Raw genomic sequence first — 19278 nt, 5'->3', positions numbered from 1 at the left:
TTTTGGAAATGTTGGAGATAGTTCAAAGATACCCGAGTGGAGCTGTGGAATAGGCAGTTTGATATATAAGTTTGAAGTTTTGGAGAAGGATGTGTGAGAGCGATTGGCATTTAAATGAGTTTAAATCAGGAGACTGAGATCTGTGAGGAGGTGACTGTCAACAGAAACAATATGAGGACCAAGAATTGACCCTGGGGGCTTCGGCTTCAAAAGGTCAGAAGGAAGAGTAGGAACCAGCAAAGGAGACAGAGAAACAGCAACCACTAAGGCAGGAGGAAGGTCAAGAGAATGCGAAGCCCTGGAAAGCGAGGGAAGAAAGCATGTCTAGGAGCTAGTGATCAGCCATGTCAAATGCTACTTATAGGTAAAAATGTCTGCATGTGGAGGTTGGGTTGGCAATATCAAGGTCACCAATGCCTTTCACAAGAATCATTTTAGAGGAGTAGTGGATTCAAAAGTCTGGTTGGACTTAGTGTAAGAGAATGGGAAAAGAGGAATTGGAGGAAGTGAGTATAGATGATGCTTTCAAGGAATTTGCTGCAGAGAGCAGTAAAATAGTGGCTGGTAGCATTTTCTTCCTCTCTGGCTGGCTTCAAGGGGGATCCCCCTCACATTTTATAAAAGCCCAGTTTATATATAACTATTCAGGCATCCCTTGTTTCTATGAAGTAGATATGTATCATCAGCATAGAAACCAGATGAGACTGTCAAGGCCATTTCAGTTAATCTCCCACCCAATAAAGGAATTTTCTTTATAATATGAATACAATAAATATTTAAAAAAATTTTCATTTGCAACCTAGAGATCCATAGATGAATAAGGCACAGTTCTTGCTCTTAAGAAACGTATGTTTTTAATGGGAGGAGGTAGGCATATATGCTTCCTGTGTGATAAATATTATGATAGAGGCACATCAAAAATTTTGTGAAAGCATAGGGGAGAGAGAACTAATTAATATTTGAACTAGGTCTTGAAGATGAGCATGACATTTTCCAGACAGTGTGTTGGGGAGAATCCTTTTACCAGATAATAATCCAGTTCCTGTTTGAATGCTTATAGCAACAGAGAGCTCACTACCTCATGAGGCCCATTCAGTTTTAAATAGCTATAATTATTGCAGATATGTTTCTTATATTGAGCCAAACAATACCTTTTAATATTTCTACACCTTGCTTCCAGTTTTCTCCTGTGGAGCTAATGGGCAAAGTCTTACCTTCTATCATAGAAGTCATTTCTGTATTTGAAAATGAATATCATGTTCTCTTTTAAGCCATATCTTTTTCATATTGTAAAAATGGAAATGGCTAGAGTCTCAGGTTGGGTTCCATGGGAAGCAGAGTCTGAGACCAGGTTTAGTGTACCAGAGGTTTATTAGGGAGTGCTCTTGATATCAACGCCATGAAAGGAAGATTGGGCAGCAATGAGCACAGGGAGAAGTACAGGTGTGATGCAGTTTTGATGGATGCTCCAGCCAACCCTGTGGGAAGTTCTGAAGATAGGCTGCTCCTTCAGAGTGAGGGCAAGAGGACCAGGTCTTTATATTTCATGACATCCAGTCATTCAGAGCCATTTACCCTGGGGAGGGGACATGACTTTGGGTGAGGTGGTTCTCTTCAGCTCATGCAGTTCCCAAAGTGGGCTGACAGTTGAAACCACTTTCTAGGGGCATTATCAGCAGGTGGAATAATTAATCCTTTATGTCTGAAGTGGATCTATAGGGGATCTGGGTGATGCAGAGGAAAAATCTCATGTACTGCTAGTTTTTTAGGCAGTTATTTTCTGAGACAGACAATAGAATGAAAAAGTACCTGTTTTTGTTTCTTCTTACTATTAAATAAACACTATGCACGTCAGAGTGATGAGGGTTCAACATAACCATTCTAGACTGATGGGGTATAATGTATAATTAACACCTTCTCTGTTCTAATTGCTCATCTCAGTCATGGTGACCCTGCATATAGGAATGCTTTAAAGATGCTCTCAAGGCAAGTTGAGGAAGTACATTTATGCAATAAATTTGACTGGGAATCTTCACTAGGAGGAAGAGACTGCTCCAAGGACCCTTACACATCAACATTTGGTAATGACATTAGGAGATAAAAGTGTAAGTGGGGAAGCATAGTGACCTGCAAACTGAATTATTTCCCTGTCCATCCTAGAAGATGACACTTCTTATGGTGATCGCAATGCATGCTGGGTGCCTGCAAAGATGGATGCGTGGCCACCAGTCCTTTCCACTCCATGCACACATGAAGATTGCTCTTTGATTTGTGGCTGTGACCATAATTTGCAAAGCCTGTCACTGCTTGCAACTAATAGCCCAAAGCTTTGTTGAAAAACAGCCGTCCCATTACCAATTGCTGTACACCAGATTGATCTGTCAACTAAATTAATAAGGTTGGACCACTCATTATACTGGGAAATGTTTGCCCAAGCTATAACTCTGTCTCTTGATTTCTGTTTTGGCTTCATTAACCTCCTCTTGGTGCCACAGATAAAATGGTCATGTAAGGCATCCTTATTTAATGAAGGATTGGCAGGATAAAATGGTTGAACTGGACATTGGTGGGAGCAGAGGAGTCAGACAAAGGATGATTGTGGAGAATGATAGAATTAGAAGGTGAGATGAGGCTGTGGTGGGGGTAAGATGGAACCATATTAATATTTCTCTTTTCTTACTTTCACCATACATTGGCTTTCTTCATGTAGTAGCTGGCAGTTTCTTTAGCTCATTTATAATTGTGAAAGAGTTTCAAGAGAAGATTAAGAGAGGGTCAGGTTGGTATATAAAATAGTGGTTTTCTTTTAAATTCGATGTCATGAGCATGGGCTCATTTACTATGGGCCTGCATGGGTTTTTTCTCAAAGCTACTTCTAGCTCTGTATTTGTACTAGCAGTGGTTTCACTGTAGATGGAACTTTGTGGGTATTCAAGAACCTCCTTGTGATAAGCTATGTTCATTTTTCATAGAATGGGTAGACTTAATTTGTTTACAATTGGGGTCTCTTTCATCCTAAGCCTGTACATTTTAAGGTATGTTTGGAAGCTTTTGTCACTTTGTTATATCCATTGAGCTTGGGAAAACTCAAGTGATGCCTCATTTGAGAATCCCCAAAATTCCCTTTAGCTGAAAAGATAACAAGAAAAACAAATGGCTATTTCTTTAAAGCAATAGCCCTTCTGGGTGGGTTATTCTGTAGCTGGCCTTCCTTTTCTGTTGTTGTGGCTCTCTGTAGGCCCCCGACAAGTCTTGATATAATTAAGCTTTGTTGTCTTGGATTGCCACTATATCCTGTAACCTAAGGACTAAGTCAGCTTCACCTGAAAAGCAGTGCTTTTGTTGTAGTTGGAGAAGACCAGGAGCAGGGGCTGGCTGAGGTTTGGAAGGTACAAGTATGAAATCATTATTCTATTCTGAATTCATTCCCACTCCCTCCCCACCCATTCTCAGTACCTAACCCTCTCTACTTCTCCGAATTGCATGGTCCTATGAGGCTCCTCTTTGACTGTATGTTTAAGCCAGGGGAGGGAGCCATAATAAGCACCATTTTACCCTTAACAGAAAGAATCGCCCTCAAATGATTAAGCATCTACTGTTACATTCTGGATAGCCTGTGAGAAATGTGAAAAGTTCAAGTCACATGAAGCAAGAAGCTCTGGCAGAGCTGAGGGGCTGGAAGCTTTCATTGCCCAATCAGGGTCTTTGGACACGAGCTGGATATTTCCCAACCTGTATTTTTTTCAATAGTAGATGCCCCCAAAATACTTAGCAATTTCTCAGCTATGCAACAATATGTTCCTGAACTAAGAAATCACTGTATAATTTTGTTTAAAAGCCTGGTCTCTTGTAACTGTACTTTGAAGCTGTAGTCTGGGGGATAGAAAAGAACTGCCACTTTGAGAAAGACACAATTTTGTTAGCCTGGATTGTTATACAATGGAGATGAACCATCAGATAGAAGATAGGGGGCACTGACCAGGAAAAGAGATGCCATTACCCAGGAGGAAGTCAGGGGAAAATGGACTGAGAGAGGACAGGGTGAGAGGGTCTTTATTTTGTGGTTTCAGATTCTTCTAGCTATAAGGTGGAGATAAAATGCAGAGCTTAACATCTCAGAACAGCAGGTGAAATACAGCTGAAAATGGGAGAAATTTAAAATGGCTTCTCCCTCAAAAGGAGGGAGAAAACATAAGATGCTCGGAATTGACAGAGGATTATGTGTGTAATACACAGGTCAGACCGAGACTTTAGACATTATATAAAAAAAGAGAAAGAACAGTCTTCTATTTGTTGCTCTAAAATAAAGCTTAATCATATATAAGCTTGAATACAAGGCATTCTAACTTGTGGCTTAGATATACTGTTTGTGCCTTACTCTAACTTGAATATCTCATTATCAAAGTAGAAGATAAAGAGAAAGCTAAATGTGCTATTAATTTAACAGTTATATCTTTATGGAAAATGTACTGACCAAATCTTGTACTATACATGCTTCTCCCTAATAACTACATCTGAGTACCACCCATTTGCTGGGCCAGCGTTCCTATACCACCTCCATGGGTAGGTTTAAGGGTAGATGGATGGCATTTTGGATTATTCACTCTGATTGAGTGATACACATCCAAAATTGATAAGTCCAAAAGGTTTGAATAATGGGAAGTGTGTGTGTGTGTTTATATAACTCACTTGAAGGTAAAACCTGACCTGAACTGACATGAAGCTGTTTAGAATCTTTATCCCACTTTATATGTTTTACTATAGAAATATTAACATATTTGATTTTAGGAAGCTGCCCTACGTTTTGCAGTAGCCCCAAGAATTTCAGATAAGGAAAGTGTAGACCTGTATTGGTTTTTTTCTAGAGTCTAGGAGATAGTTTTAGGAAGAATGGTATTACAAATGTTCTCAATTCAAACACATCCAATTTTAAAGGCATTATATGAAAACGTAAACAGTGAACACAAACGTTTGTATCCACTTGGTTCAAACTCTTCCTTATGATCTTTGGTTTGAATTTTCTCTCTCTTTTTTCTTTCTTTTTTTTTTTTTTTTTTACATTTTTATTGTTCTAGGATGAATCCTCCATGTTCTTCCAGTTTGGCCCATCAATTGAACAGCAAGCTTCCGTAATGCTCAACATCATGGAAGAGTATGACTGGTACATCTTTTCTATCGTCACCACCTACTTCCCTGGCTACCAGGACTTTGTAAACAAGATTCGCAGCACCATTGAGAATAGCTTCGTGGGCTGGGAGTTAGAGGAAGTCCTTCTGCTGGACATGTCCCTGGATGATGGAGATTCTAAGATCCAGAACCAGCTCAAGAAACTTCAAAGCCCCATCATTCTTCTTTATTGTACTAAGGAAGAAGCCACCTACATTTTTGAAGTAGCTAACTCAGTAGGGCTGACTGGCTACGGCTATACGTGGATTGTGCCTAGTCTAGTGGCAGGGGATACAGACACAGTGCCCTCAGAGTTCCCCACTGGGCTCATCTCTGTATCCTATGATGAATGGGACTATGGCCTCCCTGCCAGAGTGAGGGATGGAATTGCCATAATTACCACCGCTGCTTCTGACATGCTGTCTGAACACAGCTTCATCCCTGAGCCCAAGAGCAGTTGTTACAACACACATGAGAAGCGAATCTACCAGTCCAATATGCTAAATAGGTGAGTATGGAACAGAGGGCACACTGATGATGGAGGTTTGCAGAGAGCTTCTATGACTGGGGTTGGAGGTTCAGAAACTGTGGGAAGAGTAGTTCAAGATGGCAGAGCTTTGAAGGCTGGCCTCTGGAATGGCAATTTGTCATGATAATGGGAGTGTTTCAGATCCAAAGCTTGCTGTACTATGTTCTTGTTTTAAGAAATACAAAACAACTCCCACTTTTTGAGCACTTATTATGTGCTAGGTGTTGCTCTGTTTTGCATATTTGATCTCATTTAATCCTCAAGACAACAACCTCTATTAGGCAGATTTTTAAAATTGTTTCCATTTTGCAATACAAGAGATTAAGACTTGTAGGTGTAAATTGTCCTAAGTCATGCTGCAGATAAGAGGTTCAGTTTGGAGCTGATCCCTACATACTTGGTCACTGTGAAAGATGCAGTAGATGTAGAAATGAGGGAAGACCAATCCACCTACCTTTGGAATGCTGCTGTACTAAGAAGAATGAAGAATAGATTACATGGTTTGTAGGCACAGGAAGAGGATTCTTCCCGTGGTTTTTCTCTCCTTTGCTTCTCTTCACGCTGCCTTTGAGAGTAAGGGTACTGCTATAGAGGCAGCTTTCATGGTTGTTCTTAGTTTGGTTTATTCAATAAAAAGATACGGGTGGAGTTCTGCCCCCCTGACCTCACCTCATAGTCCAGCCATGACTGCAGCACATCCTCTTAGGAGTAGTATGTGATTGTGTGGGGTAGAAGATTCTATTCTGTGCTTTTGTGGTTTTGTTATTTGTGTAAAACAGCTGTGTGTGCACATTGTAGAAAGTCTAACAATGTAGAAGAGCATGAAGAAGAAAGTGAAAATGACCTTAAATCTGACTAACCAGAGGTAATCATTGTTGAAATGATTAGTGAACATCTTTCTAAATATATCCTTGTGCATGTATACCTATGTGAATATAAATCTATAATTTTACGTAAATGGAAATATAACTATACATCTTAAGTAACCTGACTTCTTTCACTCAACAATATGTTTTCAGCATCTATTTTAAATTTATTATGAACTATATCATGCACATAGAAAGGTATTCAGGAAAAATAAATACTCAGGTAGCCACCATCTGGCTTAAGAAATAAAATACTAGAAAGTGTACTATGGAGAGATTGAAGTATATCTAGTATAGGTTGAATATGTACCTACTTACGCTTGTTTAACTTCTTGAAGGGGGTTGAACTGTAGCCTCTCAGCTAAGCTCCTAATTCAGAGTTGAAACTAAAACTAGTTTTCATGTAGCTCTATCTGTGATCCAATCCTAATATTCTCCTGCCTTGAAGTCGGCTCTTTCTGCCATCCCTAGCTATCACTGTTTGTTTGTATAGACTGTCTTGGTTTTCTTCCTCCCTCTTGTCTCAGGCTCTTTGACATGCTCTTCTTCCTTTATATATTGCTTTTAAATATTGGTGCTTCTCAGGGTTCTGTCCTAGATCATCTTTTCTCATCCATTGCAAAGGATACAGTTAATATCTGTATGTTCCCCCAAATTGACATCTCTGGCTGAAACCTCTCCCTTGAACCCCAGGTCTGTATCTCTCATTGTGACTAGATATTTTCCTTTGGATGCCACAGGGGCTGAGAACACACCATATCCAAATCTGAACTATTTTCTCCTCTCCTGTTAACCCTCCCACCCTCTTCTACCAAGTATGTACCACCTATAAAGGGTACATCCTATTACCCAGTTGCCTAAAATAAAAATTTCCAAGATGTCCTTGATTCCATATCCCTGACACCTCGTAGCCAGTCTTGCACCATTCCATGGATTTCCTCTGGAGTGCTTCCACTTATTTCATGCCTGTAACATATCCCAGTCCATCTCTTCTTACCTGCATCGCTGCAGGGCCTCTTAAATATCTTCTGGCTCCCAGTTCTGCTCTTTTTCAATCTACGTTGCAGCCAGAGTGATCTAAAATGAAAATGTGATTTCATCACTCTCCTGCTTAATACCTTCAGTGACTTTTCATTGCTCCTGTAATAAAGTCCCATCTCCTTAATGTGGTTTATAAAGTCTTCCACAGCATGGGCCCCCATATCTTTTCAAAATTGTCTCATGCTACTCTATCCCTTAACCACTACATTCCTGCAATACTGAACTTGCTTTAATTATTTGAAGAAAGCATGTTCTCTCTCACATCCGGCTCTTCTGTCTGCCTTCATTGTCCACCCCAGGTGCACCTACCCACCAGTACACAAATACAGATGCTCCTTTAGCTGCCTCATTCTGTTCATTTCTCAGGCTTCAGTTTCGCCCTTGCTTCCACTGGGAAGGCTTTCCTGAACCCTGGCTAACATCACCCTGTTATATGCCTTCACTGCATCTTGTACTTTTCCAAGAAAGCCACTCTTTCAGACGATTGTAATTACATGCTTTATTATCTCTCTTCCCTGTCAGTTCTGTGAAAGCAGTGATTTTTCTAACTCATTTCTGTGTCCCTCACTCCTATCATAGTGTGTGGCACAGAGAAGACACTTGCAATGAATGAATGACATCCTTCAAGACACTAAACGGGGGGCTGGCCCGGTGGTGCAACGGTTAAGTGTGCACGTTCTGCTTTGGTGGCCCAGGGTTTGCCAGTTCGGATCCCGGGTGCAGACATGGCACCGCTTCGTACGCCATGCTGTGGTAGGTGTCCCACATATAAAGCAGAGGAAGATGGGCATGGATGTTAGCTCAGGGCCAGTCTTCCTCAGCAAAAAGAGGAGGATTGGCAGCAGTTAGCTCAGAGCTAATCTTCCTCCAAAAAAAAAAAGACACTGAACTGCCCAGTGCATATTTACCCCACTGGAGCCTTCTTGTTCTGCTCCTCTTTGGAAGATAATAGAAATTTCCTTTAAAAACTTTCTGTTTATTTGGTTCTATGCATTTATATTTTCTCCTGCTGTTTTTAGTGTTAAATTCAAATCTGATTCAGATTATTTTACCAAACGTTTGTTCATTAAACCAAAGCTAACAGTGAAAGACTATAGACTAAAACACCAGCCAAACAACACAAGGAGATCAAGTGGGTGTCTCCTTAAAGTCCATAAATATGGTCCAGGAATGTCTGCCTTTATCTTAAAACTTCTTCTAGGTAACAGTGATCTGCAGACTATTATTATTTTCTATTTGGCTTACTTTACATTAGAATGTAAATGTTATCTCTGAAGCCTGATTTCTAGCCACTATATCTTTAAAATCACAATTAGTTTTAACCTTTGTTACCATCTCTTGTTGCCACTCAGGAAGGTGGCCCTCCTCGGTCCTCTGTTCTCCTTCCTTAGAGGTTGTTGTCACTATGGCCACAAATGCCCACCTCCATCTTCTCAAGTGTAGCAGTCCTAAAAGGAACAAGGATTATACAGTACAGATTATTCATAAATTCCTCGAGTACCAATGGAGAGCAGAGAGAGAAAGAGTCTACCTTCACGTGATTTCCTAGTGTAGTGTTTGAAAGTGTCTTCAGTCTCACCAAAGTGCTTCTTCACTAAGATATTTCCTCTGTGAACTTTCTCTCCTGCCCTAGTTCCCTGACTTTTCTGGGGTTCTGTACCTGACTGCCTGTTGGGCATCTTCTCTTGGCTGTCTCCCCTGTCCATATACCTGCATCCATTGCTCATCATTCTTGTCTTTTCCTTACCCACCTGCTTAAATCAGCTTCTCATGGTTCCTGAATCCAGTCTCTAGGCTCTTTTGGAAATATTTTGACACATTTTTCTATCAGGACCCAGAAAGGATGGGGGTCGACTAACAGGGAGTATAAGGTGCTATCTCCACAGTTTGAGCTATTATCACTGGGCACAGTGCTCTCAAAACATCAGTGGAATTCAATTAAGCACACTTAGTGTAAACTTCTTCCACTTATCCTCATCTGAAATCAGACTCTTGCCCCCCTTGGAGCTCTGGTCTCACTAGGGTCACTCTTTTAAATAACAAACCAAGCAGCCACACCATTTAGCCACAGCAGGAAATCTTTGCAAATAAAATTGTTGCAAATGGTTGGTTGTTTTATGAGGATGACTTTTCCTTTGGCCTGCTGCTCCTGTGTCTGCAACAGCAGCAGCTGGGAGGAGGGCTCCTCAGGAGTTATCTGGGAGTGACCCAGTCCCAGGATGGCACTAGGAATATAGAGTTAGGAAATGGCTTCTCTTCTCACCTTCTGAAGACCCAGGAGCATTAACAGGTCCTGCCCTCCCCAGAACATTGTAAGGGGAGATAGGGCTCTCATTCGTACCTGACCAGACTGTGCCTTTCTTTCCATAAAAGGGAAGTTTGTAAGGCTAGATTTAGGGAAGAGGGCCAGGAGGTTATAAGATATTCCTGAATCCCAAAGAGAGACACATTGAAGTGATTTACTTGCTAGTTACTGAAGGAAGATTTTTTTTTAGAAAAAGAAAGGATATACAATCATACCTTGCATAATGATTTTTCAGTCAACGAATGACAGACCACATTTACAATGGTGGTCCCATGAGATTAGTACTGTGTAGCCTAGATGTGTAGTAGGCTATGCCTCTAGGTTTGTATAAGTACACTCTGTGACGTTTGCACAATGACAAAATTGCCTAATGATGCATTTCTCAGAATGTGTGTCAGGTGTTAAGGGATGCGTAATGACTGTATAAGCATTCTTAGAGAGAGTCCTTAAAATGAACATTTTTAGTTCACTATCAGATGAACGTTATTTATCAGGTGTCACTCCACATTCCTTACTGATAACTTCTGAACTCCTTGAAGCTTGGCCAGCTATAGACATGGTGACTACTTCCAGATAGTCTCTAGGCTACTGGACAAGGCTTTTTACCATGGTTGTGAGAAAAATACAGGAATTCAGTTAAATTTGAATTTCAGATAACCAACAGATGATTTTTTTTTAGCATAAGTCTGTCCTAAATCCTGATACTAAAAGATAATTTGTTGTTTATGTGAAATTCAAATTTAACATGGCTCCTGTATTTTTGTTTGCTAAATATGACAACCCTACTTTGTACACTAATAAGAATGAATTTTCTGTTGAAACTTTGTAGCATTGATTTATGCCTTATTAGTAAATGTATTACAATGCCCTATACCATAGCCCAAGCCATATGGAGTGCGTTTTATTCCAATGGAGAACTTTATTTTATTGAAAGAGTTGGAAAATTTCTTATGTCGTGCATTCTCTAAGTAAAGGATCTTGTTAGTTTCTGAGAAAAGTCTGAAAACCTTTTGGTAGCAGATGATTTGCAAGTGTTTAGAAAGTGATTAGGCCAGTTGTCTAAACCTTCTTTATACCCCGAACTAGAGAAGAATCGTTAGCTATTAGTAGGCACATGTCTATATTTTCCTTTATCACTTCCCCAACAGTTAATGCTTATCTCCTTCTCAATGTGCTCTCTGATACTCTGCCAGACTGTTTCTGTACTCAGGTGATGGCGCGCCTCCCAGTCACTTCTAGGCTCTCTTTCTGTCCTAAGGACCCAATGCTCCTACTCTTCATAAAGAACAACTTTTGGAACTTGTAGAAAAAGCAGATGCTATTTGAGATGGCTGGATGTCAACATAGCAAACCTTTTTTGAATCTCGAGTAATTATTTTTCCCCAGTGTCCTCAGTTTTCCTATTGAACATTTGTTTTGCACTCTGGCCCCCAAAATTCTTCCTTCCTGGTGAAAGTTACCACCTCAAAAGGCCATAATCTTGAGGCTGGCCTGGTGGCATAGTGGTTAAGTTCGTGTGCTCTGCTTTAGCGGCCTAGGGTTCATGGGTTTGGATCCCTAGTGCGGACCTAGCACAGCTCTTCGAGCCATGCTGTGCTGAGCCCATATAAAGTGGAGGAATATTGGCACAGATGTCAGCTCAGTGACAATCTTCCTCAAGCTAAAAGAGGAAGATTGGCAATAGATGTTGGCTCAGAGCCAATCTTCCTCAAAAAAAAAAAAAAGGACCAGAATCTTCCTCCTAGCCCAGCCTTTGAGAAATGGGAATAACTGAGGTAAAGAAAGGTGCTTTGTTAGGTTCTTATTCAAGGAGCTGAGGTGAACCTGTGATGATGTATCTCCTATAACCTTGAGACAGACTCCCCAACCTTGGAACTGTTGTATTAGCTGAAATGATCTCATGGGATGCCCACTTGACTCTCTTGGTCTGGAAAGTGCTGAGAGGTTAAGAAGTAAATGAGGAATTGAGTCAATTAGTTTTTAGACACTATAAGCAAGAGCTTCTTGGTCATTACCCATCTCTTAGTTGTTATTCCTGTTCATGGAATGCCAAGCATAGGCAGATTTATGGTAAGGCAAATATATATTATAGGTTCACTTAATATAATTTATATGTCAACCAGTCAAAACGTTCTGCGGATGCATTGTTATAAGTGGACTAGCACACATAGTGGCCCTCCACCTGATTAAAGAAATCCACTAGAGTCTAAGGAAAGCTACATTTTCATATGAAATGTTTAATAAAGCAAGACACACCTGTGTATATACAAAGAGACTTTTCTCAGTGGTGTAGAAGGAGATGTAAATTGGGAAAAATAACTGAAGAATCTCATAACTATCCTAAAAGATATAGTCAATGCTTATTGTAATTCAGGCAAAGCAAGCTGCAACTGTTCATGGAAGAATGACTGAATGTGAGGATTATTCAAACACTTACGTTTTCTTCCAGACTTTCACATTCCTCATATAAGATTTATAGATGGTCAGTTCAGTAAGTGATCTTTGCTTCTTTCTCTTAAATTCAAACCCACGAGAGCATTCTCAAATGTTTAACACTGAGGCCCTTACATGATTCTTTCCTTAATCACTATTTAAATCTATGGCTGACTTGTAAAATTTAAAAGTTACCCATGACATATATGGTGTTTCTTTCCTCTTTCTTCTCTTCCATTTTTCTCCTCCTCCCCCTCTTCCTCCCTGCTCTTTTAATTCCTCTTCTTTCTCCTCCTTTAAAAAACGATTTACAATTTGGAGGAGAGAGCAGGATGATAAAGAGGGGGAGTGAGTGGGGAAAGAATTCCATTCCACTAAGGATACTTTTGACGGGGAGAGAATGCACATCTGTGCTGGGAGAGAAGACACAGGTGGTACATTGTCTATGGGAAGGAACAGGATGTCTCGAAGAAGAAAGAAGCAAGAGCAGAGTAGGACAACAGCTCTTAGTGGAAAAAGTAGACAGGCCTTATTCTGAATAACAGATTCTGCCTCAGAAAGGATGTGGGTTGGTGGCAATGGTAAGGGTTAAGAAGAGAGTCATAAAGTATATGCTCAAAAGCAGCCACTTTGTCAGCCAGCCTGAGGAAGTTATTAACTCCAGTATTAACTCCAGTGTTGGTTGCCTTCCTGAGTACTTACTATACACTCGGCATTGTGCAGGTAGCTAATTTGATCCTTGCAAAAATCCTGATCGACGCAAATGGCCTTGGGAAACATTCCCTGATGACCCTGTTTAAGAGGCACCTTGCACTTACCACCCTCCCAAGCACTCCCTATCCCCATCTCCTGCTTTATTTTTCTCTGTAGCACTTATCTGACATACTGTATATATTTATTTTTAAATATTCTGTTGTCTCACTCATCTCGGTTGAACTCAAGCTCCACGAGAGCAGTAGTTTTTTAACCTCTGTGTTCTTGGCACATGCCTGAAACATGTAGGCACTTGATAAATATTTGTTGGATAAAAGCATGAATGAAGACAGGAGTCATGATCCCCATTTTACATATTTTTAAGAAACCTGAGCCCCAGAGACCCCCAGCTTAGGCTTTGTGATGCTGGGATCTGGCCTGGATCTGCCTCAAGGACCTACATTTCAGCCCCTCGTGGTGCTGCACATTAACCAAGCTTCAAAGAAATCTCGGCTTCACTTAAAATCAGAGCATTAGAGTTGGAAGAGTCCTTGGTGCTCATCTGATCCCACCCTTTCAATATGTATATTCTCACAGAATAGACAGTAGAGTGAAGAATGAATTTTTACAAATGGGAAAACAAAATCTCAGAGTGGTCACTTATCAGTCAGAGGCTGGTCAGGTACAGAACCTGATGCTCTTGATGGCAGGAGCAACACTCTTCATAGAGCATGATGCCTCTTAACTGCTTGACCATGTCCTCAGAAGGGCTGGCAGGCAGCCAGGGCTTTCTTGTTAACCTTTGCCCTGGTGTGGTAATGTCCCCATGATTCTTGCTCCCTTGGTTCTTACCTAGACTAGGGTACAAATTCACAGTTAATGGGAATTGAAGCTGGTGTTATTTAGGAATTGAGTGGGAGTCATTTCTCCATCTGCTCTCTTTTCCCACGAGGAGATAAAGGCTGACTGTGTTGGGGTAAGGATGGGGGCAAGTTGCCAGAAAGCTAGAGTGCTGTCATTTATGGTTACAGACATGGGCTGGAAGCCTGAATGAGGGCTGGACCACAGCCGGCTGAGGTCAGCTTAACTAACATGAGCTTCTTGAGAGCCAAGATGGTTTTGTGGCTTTTGCATCTATATAAGACCTCATACATTTTAAATAAATAATAGTTTGAGACTTTCTCTTTGTTTCCTCTCCAAGGGAGCTGTCAGGGATGCATAGATGGTCATCTCCTGGAAAGAATTCTCCAGGACCTGAGAAGGATTTGGAAGGAGCAGGGTGTTCAGCATGACTGACCTTCAGCAGTGGTTGCCAAGGGGTTTGAACCAGCACTGCAGACAGGGGCATGTGTAGAATCCAGGAAGAGGGTGGCAGCAGGAGCTGGGATAGAGGAAGCTTCCCTCAACTTTTCAGGGGTTTGTCACTGGCATATTCTTTTCTGGGAGGGCCTGGTGGGGTTAGTGTGCCCAGACTGGCACCAGTCCCCAAGCTGCGCCGGCTGGTCACACATGAAGGAACTGCTGCTGACAGATTAGAGCTCCCTGCTGTTGAAATCTGTTCCCTCTTGTCCAGCTTCCAGCAGCAGCAGCCGGCCAGGGGCTGCCTACTACCTCCCTCGCTGCTCAGGCTTTTTCTTTTCCTCATTCATTACTGCTTCACACCGCCCTCCACCTTTCTTTCTTTGTTCTTTCCCATCTCTTTCTCTATAGGGTGTTCTCTTCATTGATCTTTTGCTGCCACTCTCTTCTTTCAGTCAGCTTTCATTTAAAAGCTTTAAGGGCTTTCCTGCCTAGCTTTCTATGTTTGTAAATGAACATATGTGGAATTCTTGCATGCACATACACGTATTCATGTGTGCATGTATTATACATCCATACAGCACATATTTATGTATGTACATTTACATCTGTCTAATGGAGTAGAGCATTATTAAGAGAAATGGATAACACACTTTTACATGTTGCATTTCCCCAATTCTCCCTGCTACTGAGACTGTTTAGTTGACTGCATAAGAAGAGTATTGCATTAGTCGAGTATGGGATAGAAGTTGGGAAGAATCCTTTCATATGGCTTCCCTGGAATTAGCTCTGGTGAATATCAACAAGATTTTTCCTTCCAATCTGATTCCATTTTTAAAGTCTTGATGGCTGTAAGGATGGTTGCTAAGAAACTCTAGCACATTTATTGTTTGGGCAAAGGAGATAGACTCAGTAGTCAAGTGGTTCTGTATACTTTTAAGAAATCCATAAATGTCTTCTTTTTCTAAATGAAAGATCTTCCCTGAGGAAGCAACAGAAATAGCCATGGAAGCCATACCATGACAATACCATATTCATTCTAAGTGGTGCTTGTCATAATTCTCTGAAAGAGATCACAGATGGAGTCCAGATGAGAATATGTATCAAAATACATTGAGTGTTTGACATAAAACTTGATGATCAAAAACTTCAGTTGTTTATTTTTATGGCCAATGACGATAATAATAAAAGTGACCATTTTCATACAGAGAATCTTCTTGTATATCATCTCACTAAATCATTACAACAAACCTGTGAGGGCTTCTTCTATTCACTACACAGATTGACAGTGGATATCAACAGAGAAAACTCAAATACTTACTTCCTTTTAATTTTCCCAGTGGCATTTCCAGCACTCCCACCCAATTTTTTTTTTCTCATTGAATAAAAATCTACCAGGAACTTTTGTTTAGGCAAAAATAGCACATTAGAGTGTCATTATAATATAGTTCATTATTACATAGGTTTTATTTATATATCAAGTTCTCTCATTATTGAGTATGTTGAGAAAAACCCAGATGTGTGTGTGTGTGTGTGTGTGTGTTTGTGTGTATTATAGACTATGACTTAAAATAGTGAGGATCCCACAGGCTACAGAGAGTCATTATTCTCATTGCTGTGTTACCACATGTGTTCACACAAAGACTTACCTCTTTTACCTGGCAGAGGGGAGGTCGCATATTCAACAATCTGATGTATCTAGAACATAACCAAGAACCACAAAGAAGGCCAACTTGGGCTTCGAGCTAAAAATCACTGATGTAAAATACTTTCCCTAAAATGACTGTCGTTTATTTTAACTCAGAGCTCATTTACTCTCATTTTATACATACTTCTAACTGCTAAGAAGCTTGTGGGGCAATTGGATTAGACATGTCATAGAGTATCAATAACCCTGTTTAATAAGATACATAAACATATTTAGGTGGTTTGTTCAGAGGTGGTACAGTAGCTGCATGATCATCAGGACGGAAACTCCTGCTAGCTTTCTCGTTTTTTAGTTTATCGGGTGTGGCCTCTATCCCCATGCCCAAGATGGCTGCCGAACTCCACTTTCAAGCAGCAGATTGAAGTCAGGAAGGTGGGCAAGCCCTTTCCTTTTTAAGGAGATTACCCAGAAGTCTCATACTTTACTTATAGCCCATTCCTTAGAAAGCAGTCAGTGCCCACAGCTAGCTGCAAGAGACGCTGGGAAGTTTAATTTAGTTTAGTTTTTAACCTGGGCAGTAATGTACCCAGTTAAAAATCAAAGTTCTGTGAGCTAGAGAGAAAGTTAAGGCCGTGTCTTTGGTGGGCAACTAGTAGTGTCTGAGATACGTGTTTATCTGATTTCCCAGATAACAACAGCTTAGAAATAACAAACATGATGAGAGTCAAGTAGGCAAGCTGATAGCATTAAGAAATAACAAACAGAATGATAAGGTCCTGAAAATATTAGAAAAAAACCAGTGGGAGACCTTGAAAGGAATGCTTGTCTAAGACTACTTGGGGAAAATTGTCATATACTCCCCAAAAGGTATATCTCCCCCGCCTTAAAGCATCCCTGTATAGCAAAATTGCATAGTCATTGTTGGGTCATCAATAAGAGCTTAAAATTATTGATTATCTTTGGTTTAAGAAGTCAGAGAACCCTGTAATACCTTTCTGAAATTTTCCGTTTAAAATGCTTCCTATAATCAAAAAAAAAGCTTGGTACTTAAAAATACTAAGCTTCAGCAATTTAGAAAATTTACTTTAAAAAAAGGTAATTGAATGAATACTATGTGCCAAGGGCTTTATATAGCCTCATTTAATCTTAAAAGTACTGTACAGCAGCATTACCACCTCCATTTTTCAGAGACAGAAACTGCGATCCAGAAAGGTGAAGTTCCTCTTCTACTTTACTTGCAGATAATGCTGGGTTTCACACACAAGGCTTTATGAATTCCGGGCGTACTTTGCCCCATGCTGTTCATCCTTCTGAGAACGTCTTGGTACTCTATGTATATGAACACATCATTAACCTGTGGGACAGGTGGGTTTGTAATAGAGTTTCCTTTCCCGTCCTCTCTGCTGAATTCTTGTCCTGAAGACTAGATCATGCGACATCCTGAATCAGTCTGGGGACAGCATCCAGAACACACATGTTAAGGATGTCCCAGACTGAGCCTGATTATTTTCCTGTCTGTCCTGAAGTATGTCGCATCTCTGTTTACTGGCCTTGCTTTGATCTTGCTTATGCCTTCCCTTGCTGATTGGGAAGGATGATTGTTTTTTCTTATCTTATTCTTGTATATTACAAAGTCCTTTTACCCACGTATGGAAAAACAGCAACGTAGTATTTGCAGACCTGAAAGTCCTTGGAAAAGTGAGAGCAAGACTTTCTGTTCTAAAATCTGCTAGGGCTCCCGGAGGTTACAGACACGTTGAACATACTGTCAGGGACATGTAATAAAACAAAACAAGACCTTGGCCTCTGTCATGATTTACAAATGTCCTCCAGGGCCACTATTTATTTTTGACAGGTCAGATAAGTTTGGATTTGTTTAAGGGTGATGCTGTGGCAGAGATTGGAGAAAGGTAAAAGCAATGCTATTGGGAGTGAAAGAGATGTGACATGTGGAGGGCCGCTCTTCTGAACCTCACAATATTACTTTCACTGATATGGACTTAGTGACAAGGTCAGTAGGTATTTTGACTCCCTGTTATGTACTGAACCCTGTGCTAGATGCTGGGCATACAGACAATACACATCATCCATTTGATTGGCCTCATGAGGAGTGGGTGTCTGCAGAGTGTCCTTTTAATTTGCTGGTTTGGATTTATTTTTCTTGTAACATAAAGTGAATTGCCTAAGAGGCTAGCAGAATGAGCCTAAGAAACAGAATCAAAATCTCAGAATATGTTGGCTAAAAATATCAAGAATTTTCTAGTACTTCTGACACAAGGCCATGAAGGATCCCTTCTGATAGAGAGCAGGATAGTGGAGCTGAGGAGAAAAGAACCATTCTAATATAGCTGATTCTAGCTTAATTCTTGATGTCGTTGTCACAGATTATTAGCCATGTGCAAACTCAAAACCTCATAAAGGAATATTCTTTTGAATATATTAGAACCCCTCCCCCACATGTATACACATGCACTTTGTGCCCTCACTCACAAGTTTAAAAATAGGAACCGTGGTGTTGCCATGACTCCCAGTGCTACTCGGCGGCCTTCCTTTCCTTTTGATGTGATTTCACTTCAGAACACGATTTAGCAAGGATTCGGCTCAGAGCGGCCTCTAGTGGCTCAATCCTTAGGGAAGTTCTTCCTTCACGGAACATTCAGCCAAATTCTAATATTAACCTGTGTTAACCAACTTGAACACTTGTGTATTCTGAACCATTCTCCATGTTATCAGCTTTTTGCAGCATCTTTCTCACCAGCCATGAGTAACAAACCAGCTGGGACCTACTGTGTGCTCAGAACTATGGGGAACAGTCCAGGAGTTCACTGTCTTGCTGGGGAGATGAGGACTGCATCCCACAAGCACTTAAAGAAAAGTATATAGAGAGCAGGGCAGGGAAAGTGGGTGGTAGAGGTAGTGATAAGCGAATGAAGTGATTCAAATAAAATATGTTTCCTATGATCATCAGAAGTTAACATTTTTCGTTTTCAGATAAAGGAGTCTTCTAAAATTTATCACCTGATACTGATTCAACAGCCCTTAGGGAAGTGTTGATGTGCTGACTTGCTCCCATGCTGTCTTTAGTTTTGTGTTTTGAGTTTCCTGTGTTAGTGCTTTGCAGTCCTGACTGCACGTTAGAATTCCCTAGGAAGTTTTAAGTAACTGTATACAGATCCTGAGGTCCCACCCTGCAAAACTGTGTTGACTTAGAAAGGAAGGGAGTAGGGACCTGGGAACTGACATGTATTAAAAGCTCTCAAGTGGGTTCTAAAGAGCAGCCAGAGTTGTGAATCACTGT

The 19278-nt window shown here is 40.7% G+C and overlaps 1 protein-coding gene across 3 annotated transcripts in view; it reads left to right on the top strand.

Moving 5' to 3' along the window:
• GRIN2B (glutamate ionotropic receptor NMDA type subunit 2B) overlaps positions 1 to 19278 on the top strand; it is a 423510-nt gene that overhangs the window by 220984 nt on the left and 183248 nt on the right. For 2 of the 3 annotated variants that reach the window (XM_070494300.1, XM_070494301.1), the window contains one exon: positions 5076 to 5674. In XM_070494300.1, coding sequence (XP_070350401.1) covers positions 5076 to 5674 — 599 coding nt within the window. Of the gene's footprint in view, positions 1 to 5075; positions 5679 to 19278 lie in introns of those variants that run through there. The other variant, XM_070494302.1, reaches the window with a different exon arrangement.

The sequence above is a fragment of the Equus asinus genome, chromosome 22 (genome assembly GCF_041296235.1).
Source record: "Equus asinus isolate D_3611 breed Donkey chromosome 22, EquAss-T2T_v2, whole genome shotgun sequence".
Taxonomy (NCBI): domain Eukaryota; kingdom Metazoa; phylum Chordata; class Mammalia; order Perissodactyla; family Equidae; genus Equus; species Equus asinus.
Note: the sequence above shows the minus strand (reverse complement) of the source record. Positions and strands in the feature narration are given on the sequence as shown.